General features: G+C 46.5%; 2 protein-coding genes and 1 pseudogene across 2 annotated transcripts; all 3 read left to right on the top strand.

The window, feature by feature from the left end:
• The first annotated feature begins 407 nt into the window (after positions 1–407).
• Positions 408–6,183, top strand: LOC148808117 (uncharacterized; annotated as a pseudogene).
• LOC148808116 (uncharacterized) lies at positions 4,086–9,213 on the top strand. Its single transcript, XM_088909454.1, has 3 exons — positions 4,086–4,241; positions 4,374–5,404; positions 6,669–9,213. The coding sequence occupies exon 3, from the start codon at positions 6,862–6,864 to the stop codon at positions 8,110–8,112; it is 1,251 nt and encodes a 416-aa protein (XP_088765580.1). The 5' UTR covers positions 4,086–4,241; positions 4,374–5,404; positions 6,669–6,861; the 3' UTR covers positions 8,113–9,213.
• An 807-nt stretch (positions 9,214–10,020) lies between these two features.
• Positions 10,021–14,736, top strand: LOC148808115 (uncharacterized). Its single transcript, XM_088909453.1, has 2 exons — positions 10,021–10,038; positions 11,581–14,736. The coding sequence occupies exon 2, from the start codon at positions 11,774–11,776 to the stop codon at positions 13,607–13,609; it is 1,836 nt and encodes a 611-aa protein (XP_088765579.1). The 5' UTR covers positions 10,021–10,038; positions 11,581–11,773; the 3' UTR covers positions 13,610–14,736.
• Positions 14,737–16,598: the final 1,862 nt, after the last annotated feature.

The raw sequence follows: 16,598 nt of genomic DNA, 5'->3' as shown, positions 1-16,598 counted from the left end.
TCTCCGTCCCGTACCGAGCCCAGGCTCAGCTGCTCCCCAGACTTGTTCCGCCCTTGTTTGAACCTGTACGCGATGCACTCTGGGTACCTGAGCCGTCCGGTGTCACACTCAAACCTGTCCGCTAACCCCTTTACTAAATGCATCCGGTCAAATCACACAACCAGTTATAAATCACATAATTCAAGTGGATAAACCATTAAAACCCAATCCAAAATTTGTCAAGCATCCTCAGATTTTTTTTTTATATTTTGGGCTTGTTAATTTTATTCGTTATTTCTTTTCTAGACGGTACTACAATTATCAACAGCAACAAAATGAAAGACGTAGGGGGAAGGGGGCGTGGTCTTCCGCTCCTCTCAAGGCGGGATTTCCGGTCTCGCGGTCTTATTGCGGCGCAGAGGGCTCGAGCTCGCTCTAGTCGAGCTGCAGGGTCTCACCCGCAGGTCCGTCCCGCTGGAAGAACAAGTCTCCCTCCGTCAGGAGAACCGGACTCCCTGACCCGCCCTGAGCGGGTCCCTGCTGGGCCGGTGAGTCACGCTGAGTCTGAGTCCGTCTGTTGACATCTGAGCTCATTTCTGACCGCAGCCTGCGGGCTGCTCCCCAGATGTGTGACTTTCTGAGCCCGCTGTCTGCGCTGTGTCCTCTCGCCCTGAGCACAGGGTGCAGGTGCTGATCCTGCTGGAACTGTGGTTCCGCTGGGCGCACAGTGCCCACCCGGACCCGGACCCGGACCCGGACCCGATCAGCGCCCGTTACTATGGCTACCGTAAAGCGCTCACCGGAAGCCGGAAGTGCGCTGGAGATGGTTATAGCGGTAGAGATTTGTACAAGAACCATTTTGCCTTTAATTTTTTTAAGATAAAAGAATAAGGGAATAAATTACGTTTAACATTATGAGACGTTTAATAATTTCGCGTGTAGCTCTACTGTGACGCGGTGCGAGAGACCGCACAGTCTCATCTCCGCTGTTCGGGTCCGGTTTCACAAAGAGTTTCACTGTTCAGCATGACAGCGACACAGAACATGAGGCCAGTCCAGCCCAGGAGCTCATCAGGAGAAACTGGAGGGAAATACAGTTGTGCAGCATCTTACTATCTTTCTTGAACTGAAGGACACTAACAGGTCATTATATTAATTAATTTAACATGAATAATACAGCAATTAATAATAGTAAATATAAGTAAATAGGGTTAGGAAAGCTATAGAGAAAGGAAGAAATGTTTTACAGATAACATGTTGCATAGTTGTCCTGATATACACTGTGTGGACTAATGTCTTTCTCAGAGCAGGTGGATAATGTCTCCTTCTCCTGTGTGACTCTCCCCCAGGAGCTGTAGAGACCAGCGCTCTCCCTGACACTGGGGACAGGGCTCCAGTCTGATCAGAGCTGTTATTAAAGTCTCTTTCCTCTGTGTTTCTCCCCCAGGAGCTGTAGAGACAGGGGCTCCCTAAGCAGCACAGGACCAGACAGAGTGAGGAGGAGCTCAGAGGACCAGAGTCTGTCCACATGGCAGAGCCAGAGCCAGAGACAGGCTGTGTTACACAAGGACTCAGTGCACCAGGGTGTGCTCTGTGTGTGAAGGGTGAGCTGGGAACTCGGAATGCAGTAGGATGTGGTTGTGTTGAACACAAACTCCAGATACTGGAATCTAGGAGTTTTAAAGCAGAACCTCAGTGTGAGACACAAGGATTTGATGCTCAAGAATCTCATGAATCCTGTTCAGATGTTGTGTCTCCCAGTGTGAAGAGTGAAAGTGATCTGGACTCCAGCTGCACTGCAGATCTGTCCAGGATTCAGTCCCTCAGCTCTGCAGCACTGGAAACCATCAGGTCCCATCAGGAGTCTGACCAGATTAAAACACAGGACAAGGGACAAGTGAGCATCTGTACAGGAACTGTCGAGAATCATGAACAGAATCACACAGGAGAGAGACCGTACTGCTGTGAACTGTGTGGGAAGAGTTTCAGTCGGGCAGCAGCTCTCAAGTATCATGAGCGGATTCACACAGGTGAGAGACCGTACTGCTGTGAGCACTGTGGGAAGAGTTTCCATTTGGCAGCAGCCCTAAGGTGTCATGAACGGATTCACACAGGAGAGAAACCGTACTGCTGTGAACAGTGTGGGAAGAGCTTCAACCAGGTAGGAGCCCTCAAGAGTCACGAGCGGATTCACACAGGAGAGAGACCATACTGCTGTGAGCAGTGTGGGAAGAGTTTCAAATATCCTGCAGCCCTCAAGCATCATGAGCAGATTCACATAGGAGAGGCACCATACTGCTGCAAGCACTGTGGGAAGAGTTGCTATTCTACAACACACCTTAAAACTCATGAACGTATTCACACGGGAGAGAGACCGTACTGCTGCAAAGACTGTGGTAGGAGTTTCAACCAAGCAGGAACTCTCAAGAGTCATGAGCTGATTCACTCAGGAGAGAGACCGTTCTCCTGTGAACAGTGTGGGAAGAGCTTCACCCAGGTAGCAAATCTCAAGAAGCACACATGGATTCACACAGGACAGACGCCACACTGCTGCAAACACTGTGGGAAGAGTTGCAGTTCTGCAGCACACCGTAAAATTCATGAACGGATTCACACTGGAGAGAGACCGTACTGCTGTAACCACTGTGGGAAGAGTTTTAGCCAGACGGGAGCCCTCAAGAGTCATGAGCGGATCCACACAGGAGAGAGACCATACTGCTGCAAACAGTGTGGGAAGAGTTTCACACAGGCAGGAGCCCTCCAGTATCATGAGCGGATTCACACAGGAGAGAGGCTTTATTGCTGCAAACACTGTGGGAAGAATTGCAGTTCTGCAGCACACCTTAAAATTCACGAAAGGGTTCACACAGGAGAGAGACCGTACTGCTGTGAACAGTGTGGGAAGAGTTTCAACCAGGCAGGAACTCTCAAGCGCCATGCGTGCGTTCATACAAGATAGAAACCATTGGTGTGGAAAAGTACTTTGTCTCATTTGGAGTTAAGTGCTATTAAAGATTTTTTGTTGATTTATTTTGTGTTGCTTTCTTGAGGTGGTGTGGACGTTTTGACTAAAACTGTATAACTGAGGAAAATAGTGCAAGGAAGAAGAGGCTCCTTTTGATCATGATCTTCCAGGTCTGGACCACAGACCAAGCTGCCATGTAATTCTCTAATTATTGATCCATCTAATTATGTAAAGCACGGGTTGACTCCATTTTGTCTTCCTAGTTACTGTATAGCAGAGAGAGACTACTAGTACAAGATCACTAGTCATCACGTAAAGGTACAGTACATTCAATAATGAGCAATACGCACAGAGGATACCAGGACTGTCCCTGATAACATCCAGACCTATCACTGGTTATCTTACTTTAAACTCTTACTTTTAAGTAAGAATTTACTTACTTTTCTTACCTTAAACTCTACCGTACAGCTCCTTCTCGTGGGAGAGCTCACTGGCTCCTCCTGAAGTCATTGTCCTTCACAGTCCTTCCTTCCAGAGCTGTCCTCAGCAGCAGTAGGTGAAGTCCTCCGTCTCCACAATGGGACACTCCCAGCACACAGCAAGTTATGAGTTATATAAATAAATTGTATTGTGTATACTTTGGCCCCATGTGTTAGAGTGTAAATTATGCTTCTTTGGTTCTTAAGGGTTGTCAAGAACATTTCCAGTTTCTAATTGTTACACTAAATAAAAACCATCAAATTACACTGTACTGCTGAGAACTTTGTGGGAAGAGGTTCGGTCTTTCCTGAGAGATGGAGTGGAGTGACTCTCTCTTCAAAGATGCCCCAGTATCCCAGAACAAGCAAGATTACCTCAATAAAAACACAGAGAAGCACAATAAAAGCTCTCCCTCATCCTTAACTACTGAATTTCTAGGGACAAATACAAAATCCTTACACTAAATATCCGGGAATAATCAATATAATACAAGTATAGGCGAAAACAATCACATTTTTACATGTATAAATCAGTGTCGTTCCCTTTTTTCTTATAATAGTAAATTAATATTACTTTTACATTTACTATCATAAGTAAAGAACTTGTATTTTCCGCGGCAGTGCAGAGCGCTGGAGGGAAGGGGGCGTGGTCTGCTCTCCTCTCGGGGCGGGACTTCCTGTCTCGCGCCAGTGGGGGCTGCGCGTGTCTGCGCTGTGCAGGGTCTCACCCGCAGGTCCGTCCCGCTGGAAGAACAAGTCTCCCTCCGTCAGGAGAACCGGACTCCCTGACCCGCCCTGAGCGGGTCCCTGCTGGGCCGGTGAGTCACGCTGAGTCTGAGTCCGTCTGTTGACATCTGAGCTCATTTCTGACCGCAGCCTGCGGGCTGCTCCCCAGATGTGTGACTTTCTGAGCCCGCTGTCTGCGCTGTGTCCTCTCGCCCTGAGCACAGGGTGCAGGTGCTGATCCTGCTGGAACTGTGGTTCCGCTGGGCGCACAGTGCCCACCCGGACCCGGACCCGGACCCGGACCCGATCAGCGCGCGTTACTATGGCTACCATAACGAGCTCACCGGAAGCCGGAAGTGTGCTGGTGACGTTTATAGCCGTAGAGGTTTGTACAAGAATCATTTCGCATTGACATTTTTTTACGATAAAAGAATAAGGGAAAATTATCATTTAACATTAAAAGACGTTTAATAATTTCTCGTGTTTCTGTTTACTGTGACGCGGTGCGAGCGCACAGTCTAATCTGGGCTGTTCGGGTCCGGTGTCCCCAGAATAACAGAACATTTCGGGCCGGACCCGGTCCGTGTTTCTGAGGTCTCGGGTCCGTGTCCCTCAGTAAGAGGAGCGGAGTGGAGTCCGGCTCGTCTTCCAGCTGACCCGAGTCCTGTGGAGTCCCAGCGAGTTCAGGAGCAGTCCGAGCGGAGTCCAGTGACGAGCACAGAGAGAGGTGTTATCAGTGTCTTCATGCTTCACCGCTGTTTATATTGAGCCCCTGCAGTGGGAGTGAAGAGAAAACAGTGTCCTGTTGTTTCTGTCTCGTCCCCTGGACTGTCAGCCTGCTCCTGCGGTCGGGACAGGGCCGCTGTAAGAGATCAGGTCCGGATTTAACTGCGAGATTGCCGGGTCCGTGTGAGTGAATCGTGACAGAATGAATGTTGTTAGATATTGTTATTGTCAAAATGATAAAAACAAAACTGTTTATGCTAAATACTAAGTCCTGCAATAGTGTAGTTTTTCACCTTTTTTTTCTATATGATACTGAACTAAGATCTATTCTCATTTGCTTTTTGTGTTTTTAATGTATTATAGTGAACAGTGCTTGATAGTTACAGTTCAACGTGTTACACCTGTAATTTATTAGGTATTTTATAATGAATTAGAGTCTAGTAAAGCTGGCTTTGACATCACCTCCCCCAGAGTTTCTCACAAGCACAAGACGAGCCAGGAGAGGTTGGGAGCCCAGATCTCTTGACAGGTGAGAGCAGGACAAGCCTGCAGCAGAGTGAAGGAAAGGTCAGAGTGTGGAGGGAGAAGGACCTGCAGTGACTCCAGAAACAGCAGCTCATGGGTGAGGCCTGGTGGAGGAGTGTCATGGCCTGGGCATGAGCCCCCTCCTCTGGGACCGGCCCACTCGTCTGGACTGATGAGTCCCTGATTAAGGAGCAGCAGAGTGAGCTGTGATCTCCACAGAGACAGGCTGTCTGCTTATGCAGAAGAAAGTGCTTCCTTACTTAGTGGGCAGAGTTTCACTGTTCAGCATGACAGTGACACAGAACATGAGGCCCAGGAGTTAATTTCTGACAGTTTCCCTTATGCATTTCGAGGGCACTGAATACATCTGTGAAACATACAAAAAAGCACAAATATGTCTGCAAACTGCAAGTTGAGATGAATATGGTAGAAAACTTAATGAATCTCTTATGGAGAGGTGTGATATGTAAAGTTTTGTGATGTCTTCAGGTGTACAGAAGTGCTGGGCTTCCATTAAAATATTCCCTTAGGTAACAATCAAGTTGATTTTATCTGATCTGTGTGTCTCTTCCCCAGGAGCTGTAGAAACCAGCGCTCTCCCTGACACTGGGGACAGGGCTCCAGTCTGATCAGAGCTGTTATTAAAGTCTCTTCTCCTGTGTGTCTCTCCACCAGGAGCTGTAGAGACCAGCGCTCTCCCTGACACTGGGGACAGGGCTCCAGCCTGATCAGAGCTGTTATTAAAGTCTCTTCTCCTGTGTGTCTCTCCCCCAGGAGGTGTAGAGACCAGCGCTCTCCCTGACACTGGGGACAGGGCTCCAGTCTGATCAGAGCTGTTATTAAAGTCTCTTCTCCTGTGTGTCTCTCCACCAGGAGCTGTAGAGACCAGCGCTCTCCCTGACACTGGGGACAGGGCTCCAGCCTGATCAGAGCTGTTATTAAAGTCTCTTCTCCTGTGTGTCTCTCCCCCAGGAGCTGTAGAGACCAGTGCTCTCCCTGACACTGGGGACAGGGCTCCAGTCTGATCAGAGCTGTTATTAAAGTCTCTTCTCCTGTGTGTCTCTCCCCCAGGAGCTGTAGAGACCAGCGCTCTCCCTGACACTGGGGACAGGGCTCCAGTCTGATCAGAGCTGTTATTAAAGTCTCTTCTCCTGTGTGTCTCTTCCCCAGGAGCTGTAGAGACCAGCACTCTCCCTGACACTGGGGACAGGGCTCCAGTCTGATCAGAGCTGTTTTAAAGTCTCTTCTCCTGTGTGTCTCTCCCCCAGGAGCTGTAGAGACCAGCGCTCTCCCTGACACTGGGGACAGGGCTCCACTGAGCTGCAGCACTGTGAGCAGGAGTGGGGCTCCAGTCTGAGGCAGGACACAGAGCCCACAGCTTCTGAAGACAGACAGGGGCTCCCTGAGCAGCACAGGAGCAGACAGAGTGAGGAGGAGCTCAAAGGACCAGAGTCTGTCCACATGGCAGAGCCAGAGACAGGCTGTGTTACACAAGGACTCAGTGCACCAGGGTGTGCTCTGTGTGTGAAGGATGAGCTGGGAACTCAGGATGCAGTAGGATGTGGTTCTGTTGAACACAAACTCCAGATACTGGAATCTGAGAGTTTTAAAACAGAACCTCAGTGTGAGACACAAGGATTCGATGTTCCAGAATCTCATGAATCCTGTTCAGATGTTGTGTCTGCCAGTGTGAAGAGTGAAAGTGATCTGGACTCCAGCTGCACTGCAGATCTGTCCAGGATTCAGTCCCTCAGCTCTGCAGCTCTGGATACTGAGTCCTGTCAGGAATCTGACCAGATAAAATCTCAGGGCAAGGGATTGAGCATCTGTGCAGGAACTGTCAAGGATCATGAACAGAATCACACAGGAGAGAAACCGTACTGCTGTGAACTGTGTGGGAAGAGTTTCAGACAGGCAGGAGCCCTCCAGTATCATGAGCGGTTTCACACAGGAGAGAGGCCATACTGCTGTAAACACTGTGGGAAGAGTTTTATCCAGACAGGAGACCTCAAGCGTCATGAACGGATCCACACAGGAGAGAGACCGTACTGCTGCAAACACTGTGGGAAGAGTTTCACACAGGCAGGAGCCCTCCAGTATCATGAGTGGATTCACACAGGAGAGAGGCTTTATTGCTGCAAACACTGTGGGAAGAGTTGCGGTTCTACAGCACACCTTAAAAATCATGAACGGATTCACACAGGAGAGAGACCGTACTGCTGTGAGCACTGTGGGAAGAGTTTTAGCCATACAGGAGACCTCAAGCGTCACGAACGGATCCACACGGGAGAGAAACCGTACTGCTGCAATCACTGTGGGAAGAGTTTCACACAGGCAGGAGCCCTCCAGTATCATGAGCGGATTCACACAGGTGAGAGACCGTACTGCTGTAAACAATGTGGGAAGAGTTTTAGCCATACAGGAGGCCTCAAGCGTCACGAACGGATCCACACAGGAGAGAGGCCATTCTGCTGCAATCACTGTGGGAAGAGTTTCACACGGGCGGGAGCCCTCCAGTATCATGAGCAGATTCACACTGGAGAGAGGCCTTATTGCTGCAAGCACTGTGGGAAGAGTTGCAGTTCTACAGCACACCTTAAAACTCACGAACGGGTTCACACAGGAGAGAGACCGTACTGCTGTGAGCACTGTGGGAAGAGCTTCAACCAGGCAGGAACTCTCAAGCGCCATGCTTGCGTTCATACGCGATAGAAACCATGGGTGTGGAAAAGTACATTGTCTCATTTGGAGTTAAGTGCTGTGAAAGATGATTTAAATTTTTGTTGTTGCTTCCTCAAAGCAGCTTGGACATTTTGACCGAAGCTGTATGTCCAAGGAGAGCAGTGGAAGAAAGAGGCTCCTTTTGCTCATGATCTTCCAGGTCTGGACCACAGACCAGGCTGCCATGTAATTCTCTGACTTTTGATCCATCTAATTATGTAAAGCACGGGTTGACTCCATTTTGTCTTCCTAGTTACTGTATAGCAGAAAGAGACTACTAGTACAAGATCACTGGTCATCACATAAAGGTACAGTACATTCAATAATGAGCAATACGCACAGAGGATACCAGGACTGTCCCTGATAACATCCAGACCTATCGCTGGTTATCTTACTTTAAACTCTTACTTTTAAGTAAGAATTTACTTACTTATCTTAAGAGCTCACTGGCTCCTCACGTCTCCTCCAGAAGTCATTGCGATCGTCTTTTCTTGCAGAGCTGTCCTCAGCAGTACTATCTAAAGCTCTCTCTCTGCTCAGAGCCAGCAGCTGCCAGCTGGGACCACAGACTAGCCCAGCCTCGCCTCCTCGCTGGGAAATTTAAACTTGCCCAGAAGGTTGGGCTGTAGATCTTTCAGCATAAAATTTCTTTATTCACGTTAAAGTACGAAGACTTGAACTATTTTTCCAAACGCAAGTTCAATAATTCATGCTAGTAGTTGCATTTTTACTTGTATGTGAGAATATGAATGTTGTTTTCGTGATAAAACCTCTTAACTACTGATGAAACCTCTGAGCTGGAGAAGAACACGTTACAGTCAAGACACTTTAACTCCGACTTTACCTCCTTTCCTTCTAATTCCCGAAAGAACGATTAACCTTTCGTATTACAGCAGATCGATTATCAGATGTATTCTATTACTATCACTCTTTGGTTTCTTATGCATGTTTTGGTACCATAGAAATAAATTGTATTGTGTATATTTTTTTCCCCCACGTGTTAGAGTGTAAATTATGATTCTTTGGTTCTAATTGGTTGTCAAGTACCTTTCCAGTTTCTAATTGTTACACTAAATAAAAACCATCAAATCACACTGTACTGCTGAGAACTTTGTGGGAAGAGGTTCGGTCTTTCCTGAGAGATGGAGTGGAGTGACTCTCTCTTCAAAGATGCCCCAGTATCCCACAACAAGCAAGATTACCTCAATAAAAACACAGAGAAGCACAATAAAAGCTCTCCCTCATCCTTAACTACTGAATTTCTAGGGACAAATACAAAATCCTTACACTAAATATCCGGGAATAATCAATATAATACAAGTATAGGCGAAAACAATCGCATTTGTACAAGTATAAATCAGCGTCGTTCCCTTTTTTCTTATAATACTAAATTAATATTACTTTTACATTTACTATCATAAGTAAAGAACTTGTATTTTCCGCGGCAGTGCAGAGCGCTGGAGGGAAGGGGGCGTGGTCTTCTCTCCTCTCAGGGCGGGACTTCCTGTCTCGCGCCAGTGAGGGCTGTGCAGGGTCTCACCCGCAGGTCCGTCCCGCTGGAAGAACAAGTCTCCCTCCGTCAGGAGAACCGGACTCCCTGACCCGCCCTGAGCGGGTCCCTGCTGGGCCGGTGAGTCACGCTGAGTCTGAGTCCGTCTGTTGACATCTGAGCTCATTTCTGACCGCAGCCTGCGGGCTGCTCCCCAGATGTGTGACTTTCTGAGCCCGCTGTCTGCGCTGTGTCCTCTCGCCCTGAGCACAGGGTGCAGGTGCTGATCCTGCTGGAACTGTGGTTCCGCTGGGCGCACAGTGCCCACCCGGACCCGGACCCGGACCCGATCAGCGCCCGTTACTATGGTTACCATAACGAGCTCACCGGAAGCCGGAAGTGTGCTGGTGACGTTTATAGCCGTAGAGGTTTGTACAAGAATCATTTCGCATTGACATTTTTTTACGATAAAAGAATAAGGGAAAATTATCATTTAACATTAAAAGACGTTTAATAATTTCTCGTGTTTCTGTTTACTGTGACGCGGTGCGAGCGCACAGTCTAATCTGGGCTGTTCGGGTCCGGTGTCCCCAGAATAACAGAACATTTCGGGCCGGACCCGGTCCGTGTTTCTGAGGTCTCGGGTCCGTGTCCCTCAGTGAGAGGAGCGGAGCGGAGTCCGGCTCGTCTTCCAGCTGACCCGAGTCCTGTGGAGTCCCAGCGAGTTCAGGAGCAGTCCGAGCGGAGTCCAGTGACGAGCACAGAGAGAGGTGTTATCAGTGTCTTCATGCTTCACCGCTGTTTATATTGAGCCCCTGCAGTGGGAGTGAAGAGAAAACAGTGTCCTGTTGTTTCTGTCTCGTCCCCTGGACTGTCAGCCTGCTCCTGCGGTCGGGACAGGGCCGCTGTAAGAGATCAGGTCCAGATTTAACTGCGAGATTGCCGGGTCCGTTGAGTGAATCGTGACAGAATGAAACTATTATCAGATATTGTTATTGTCAAAATGATAAAAACAAAACTGATAATACTAAATACTAAGTCCTGCAATAGTGTAGTGTTTTACATTTTTTTTCTATTTGATACTCAACTAAGATCTATTCTCATTTGCTTTTTGTGTTTTTAATGTAATGATAATGAACAGTGCTTGATAGTTATAGTTAAACGTGTTACACCTGTAATTTCTTAGGTATTTTATAATTAATTAGAGTGTAGTAAAGCTGGCTTTGACAGTCCAGCCCAGGAGCTCATCAGGAGAAACTGGAAGAGAATTCAGTTGTGCAGCATCTTACTATCTTACTTGAACTGAAGTGTGTGCATCCAGAGATCAGGCATGAACTGAGAAGTTGCTACAAAACTTCTTGAGTTGTTATCTAATGAGTCTGCTCAGCTTGCTTGGTTGTATATCTCATACAGTTACTTTCTGAAAGGGAAATTCTACCAAACACTGACTTGTATATTGAATGTGTCCTGAGACTAACAGGCATTATATTAATTAATCTAACATAAATTATATAGCTATTCATAATAAAGGAAATATGGTTAGGAAAGCTATAGAGAAAGGAAGAAGTGTTTTACAGATAAAAATGTTACAGTGTTGTCCTGATATACACTGTGTGGACTAATGTCCATTTTCAGAGCAGGTGGATAATGTCTCCTGTGTGTCTCTTCCCCAGGAGCTGTAGAGACCAGCGCTCGCCCTGACACTGGGGACAGGGCTCCAGTCTGATCAGAGCTGTTATTAAAGTCTCTTCTCCTGTGTGTCTCTTCTTCAGGAGCTGTAGAGACCAGCGCTCTCCCTGACACTGGGGACAGGGCTCCAGTCTGATCAGAGCTGTTATTAAAGTCTCTTCTCCTGTGTGTCTCTCCCCCAGGAGCTGTAGAGACCAGCGCTCTCCCTGACACTGGGGACAGGGCTCCAGTCTGATCAGAGCTGTTATTAAAGTCTCTTCTCCTGTGTGTCTCTCCCCCAGGAGCTGTAGAGACCAGCGCTCTCCCTGACACTGGGGACAGGGCTCCACTGAGCTGCAGCACTGTGAGCAGGAGTGGGGCTCCAGTCTGAGGCAGGACACAGAGCCCACAGCTCCTGAAGACAGACAGGGGCTCCCTGAGCAGCACAGGAGCAGACAGAGTGAGGAGGAGCTCAGAGGACCAGAGTCTGTCCACATGGCAGAGCCAGAGACAGGCTGTGTTACACAAGGACTCAGTGCACCAGGGTGTGCTCTGTGTGTGAAGGGTGAGCTGGGAACTCAGGATGCAGTAGGATGTGGTTGTGTTGAACACAAACTCCAGATACTGGAATCTAAGAGTTTTAAAACAGAACCTCAGTGTGAGACACAAGGATTTGATGCTCAAGAATCTTATGAGTCCTGTTCAGATATTGTGTCTCCCAGAGTGAAGAGTGAAAGTGATCTGGACTCCAGCTACACTGCAGATCTGTCCAGGATTCAGTCCCTCAGCTCTGCAGCACTGGAGTCCCATCAGGAGTCTGACCAGATTAAAACACAGGACAAGGAACTAGTGAGCATCTGTACAAGAACTGTCGAGAATCAGAAACAGAATCACACAGGAGAGAAAGGATACTGCTGTGAACAGTGTGGAAAGAGTTTCAGTCGGGCAACAGCTCTCAAGAATCATGATCGAATTCACACAGGTGAGAGACCGTACTGCTGTAAGCAGTGTGGGAAGAGTTTCAGTCTGGCAACAACTCTCAAGAATCATGAATGGATTCACACAGGAGAGAGACCGTACTGCTGTGAACAGTGTGGGAAGAGTTTTAGTCGAACATCAACTCTCAAGAATCATGAATGGATTCACAGAAAAGAAAGACCGTACTTCTGCCAACAGTGTGGGAAGAGTTTCAACCATGTAGCAAATCTCAAGGTTCATGAACAGATTCACAAAGTAGAGCGATCGTACCACTGTAAACACTGTGGGAAGAGTTTCCATTTGGCAGCAGCCCTAAGGTGTCATGAACGGATTCACACAGGGGAGAAACCATACTGCTGTGAACAGTGTGGGAAGAGCTTCAACCAGGTAGGAGCCCTCAAGAGTCACGAGCGGATTCACACAGGAGAGAGACCATACTGCTGTGAGCACTGTGGAAAGAGTTTCAAGCAGTCAGGAGCTCTCAGGATTCATAAACGGATTCACACAGGAGAGAGGCCGTACTGCTGTGAGCAGTGTGGGAAGAGTTTCAAATATCCTGCAGCCCTCAAACATCATGAGCAGATTCACATAGGAGAGACACCATACTGCTGCAAGCACTGTGGGAGAAATTGCAATTCTGCAGCACACCTTAGAATTCATGAACGGATTCATACAGGAGAGAGGCCATTCTGCTGTGAGCACTGTGGGAAGAGTTTCAACCAGGCAGGAGCCCTCAAGAATCATGAACGGATTCACACAGGAGAGAAACCGTACTGCTGTGAGCAGTGCGGGAAGAGTTTCAATCAAGCAGGAGCCCTCAAGAGTCATGAGCTGATTCACTCAGGAGAGAGACCGTTCTCCTGTGAACAGTGTGGGAAGAGCTTCACCCAGCTAGCCAATCTCAAGAAGCACACATGGATTCACACAGGAAAGAGACCCTTCTGCTGCAAACACTGTGGGAGGAGTTGCAATTCTGCAGCACACCGTAAAATTCATGAACGGATTCACACTGGAGAGAGACCGTACTGCTGTAAACACTGTGGGAAGAGTTTTAGCCAGACAGGAGCCCTCAAGAGTCATGAACGGATCCACACAGGAGAGAGGCCATTCTGTTGCAAGGAGTGTGGGAAGAGTTTCAAGCAGGCAGGAGCCCTCCAGTATCATGAGCGGATTCACACAGGAGAGAGGCCTTATTGCTGCAAGCACTGTGGGAAGACTTGCAGTTCTACAGCACACCTTAAAACTCATGAACGGATTCACACAGGAGAGAGACCGTACTGCTGTAAACAGTGTGGGAAGAGTTTCAACCAGGCAGGAACTCTCAAGCGCCATGCTTGCGTTCATACGCGATAGAAACCATGGGTGTGGAAAAGTACATTGTCTCATTTGGAGTTAAGTGCTGTGAAAGATGATTTAAATTTTTGTTGTTGCTTCCTCAAAGCAGCTTGGACATTTTGACCGAAGCTGTATGTCCAAGGAGAGCAGTGGAAGAAAGAGGCTCCTTTTGATCATGATCTTCCAGGTCTGGACCACAGACCAAGCTGCCATGTAATTCTCTGACTTTTGATCCATCTAATTATGTAAAGCACGGGTTGACTCCATTTTGTCTTCCTAGTTACTGTATAGCAGAAAGAGACTACTAGTACAAGATCACTGGTCATCACGTAAAGGTACAGTACATTCAATAATGAGCAATACGCACAGAGGATACCAGGACTGTCCCTGATAACATCCAGACCTATCACTGGTTATCTTACTTTAAACTCTTACTTTTAAGGAAGAGTTTACTTATCTTACCTTAAACTCTACCATACAGCTCCTTTTCGTGGGAGAGCTCACTGGCTCCTCACGTCTCCTCTAGAAGTCATTGCGATCGTCCTTTCTTGCAGAGCTGTCCTCAGCAGTACTATCTAAAGCTCTCTCTCTGCTCAGAGCCAGTAGCTGCCAGCTGGGACCACAGACCAGGCCGCCGACGTCTTCTCAGCAGGTTGTTGGAACTTCCTAGGAACATTGGCCAGCAGATCTTTGAGTATAAAACTTCGTTATTCACAATATAAATATAGAGACTTTGAACTGTTATTCCAAACACAAGTTGAATACTTCACAGTAGTATTTGCAATTGTACTTGTATCTAAGTATAATAATGTGATTTAATTCCATGAGACTTATAGAACCGCTGAGCTGGAGAAGAACACGTTACAGTGAAGACATTTTAACTCTGATTTTACCTCTTCTCCTTCTAATTTCGAAAAGAACGATTAACCTTTCGTATTACAACAGCTGGATTCTCAGATGTATTCTATTACTATCACTCTTTGGTTTCTTGTGCATGCTTTGGTACCGTAGAAATAAATTGTATTTTGTATATTTTGGCCCCATGTGTCAGAGTGTAAATTATGTTTCTTTGGTTCTTAATGGTTTTCAAGAACCTTTCCAGTTTCTAATTGTTACACTAATTAAAAAAACATCAAATCACACTGTACTGCTGAGAACTTTGTGGGAAGAGGTTCAGTCTTTCCTGAGAGACGGAGTGGAGAGACTCTCTCTTCAAAGATGCCCCACAACAAGCAAAGTTACCTCAATAAAAACACAGAAAAGGCCAAAATCCAAATATATTTGAACTGTCCTCTTATTCAGTTTCCACATCTTGGAGTGTCCGCTTCAAAGAAGATGATCATTGCAGTAGTAGTAACAGTTGAGTAGTTTATTGCCATATGTCAACATCAGATCATACAAAGGAGAAAGGGTATCCAAAAAAGTAAACAGAAAAACTCTGAACGAACGACCGTCTCCAGAGCTAATTACAACACAACCTGGATGCAAAAAAGTTAAATTTTGTAATCAATCGTCATCATTTCTTTTTGTCTTATTTTCCCAAGTTTTTAATGGAGTTTGAGCAATACTACACCTGCACCTCATAAGCATCAAGGAAGGGAGGACCATTCGATCTTTTTTGTGAACGGTATTACTAACAGATCAAATACAGATACCTGTTCTTTTTTCCTTTCCGGTCTCGCAAAGTATTACATTATAACAGACTCCTTAAATCTTACGTTCACTTTGAAATGTGTAAACAGAGAAGTGTTGCAAGTCTATCCAGAACAACTTTGTCTATAGAGAGGTTAAAAAAAAAGTTTAAAATGTTATTTCTTTAACCCCGTTTGGGAGGTAGTATCTGTCAGGGGTCGTCCAGACGAATTTGCACTTTTTGAAGAGTTGCATCGTCAAAGACTCTAGGGTATTCCCGAGAGGTAGCTGCAACACTTCTTCTTAAAGGTCAGTTACCCTCGCGGGCGTCGTCGGCGTAAGTCCCAGCCCGGACGAGGGCTTCCGAGCTACGGTTCACAGGGATTGTGGGAAGTGTAGTTTCTAGCACGAAGCGGACTGCAGACGTGTTAAAAGCCAAAACTCTATGTTACCAAAGGCTGGTTTTGGAAGTAAAGCTGAAATGTTACCACTCCCACTGGCATTATATGAACACAGATTACGAATTATATCATCTATATGTAAATATAACGAACTCTACAGTCTGTTGAGTCGTTGCTGATATTGGATAACACCGAATATGGGTGACATTGGTGATTCGTTTCTGATACTGCGAAAAGCGCAAGAGAACGAAAAATATATGAGAGTATCTCCGAAGAAGGAATTCGTTTATTTTTTTAATGTTTCATTTCTGGACGTAGGCACCGAAATCCCGACTGAACAAATTAAGTGCTTAATAGATTTTATCTTCCAAGTGTTTCTATCCTTTCAAAAACCTTTTATGTCACTGGAGAACAGGGTGATCCAAAGTCCGATTTGAAGACCTCTTTTTTTTTAAAGAATTTTTTATTAAATGTATAAAGAATTTACAAATACAAATACAATCAGATGATCAAATTAGGTACAAGAGAACAAACACAAACAGAAAAATAAACAGTTAACCGCCAGAGGTAATAAGTAAGTTAAATTACTGATTAAATTGTATTTTTCACATCATGTTTTCCGTGCTTTATTATTTCTCACATTTTAAATAGAATTTAAATAGTGTTTCAGCTCCACCTCAAAAGAACTAAAAAGGGGAGTATTATTAGACCATTTGGATTTATGGATGTGAAATTTACCAAGAATGATTTGAAGACCTCTTATTTATATTCCTCACGATTGCAGAGTGACGTACTCCACCGTCACGAACAGCAAACGCCGGAAATGCGATCGATCTATCTGCGCTCGACAGAAAAGCCCTGGGAAAAACACCGGAAGCAGACTCGATGTGTTGATGGCGATCGCGCAGCTCGCATATCCATCGCCGGAGTTTGTGTTTCCGTCCAAGAGAAAACAACAAGGCGTCTAGAAGATT

Source organism: Atractosteus spatula, unplaced genomic scaffold (assembly GCF_055471065.1).
Source record: "Atractosteus spatula isolate fAtrSpa1 unplaced genomic scaffold, fAtrSpa1.hap1 Scaffold_247, whole genome shotgun sequence".
Classification (NCBI taxonomy): domain Eukaryota; kingdom Metazoa; phylum Chordata; class Actinopteri; order Semionotiformes; family Lepisosteidae; genus Atractosteus; species Atractosteus spatula.
This window is presented reverse-complemented; position numbering and strand designations above follow the sequence as displayed.

What these genes read in the sequence shown, in the direction of transcription:
- LOC148808116 (XM_088909454.1), top strand. Translation starts at nt 6,862, where the DNA reads ATGGCAGAGCCAGAGACAGGCTGTGTTACACAAGGACTCAGTGCACCA.
- LOC148808115 (XM_088909453.1), top strand. Translation starts at nt 11,774, where the DNA reads ATGGCAGAGCCAGAGACAGGCTGTGTTACACAAGGACTCAGTGCACCA.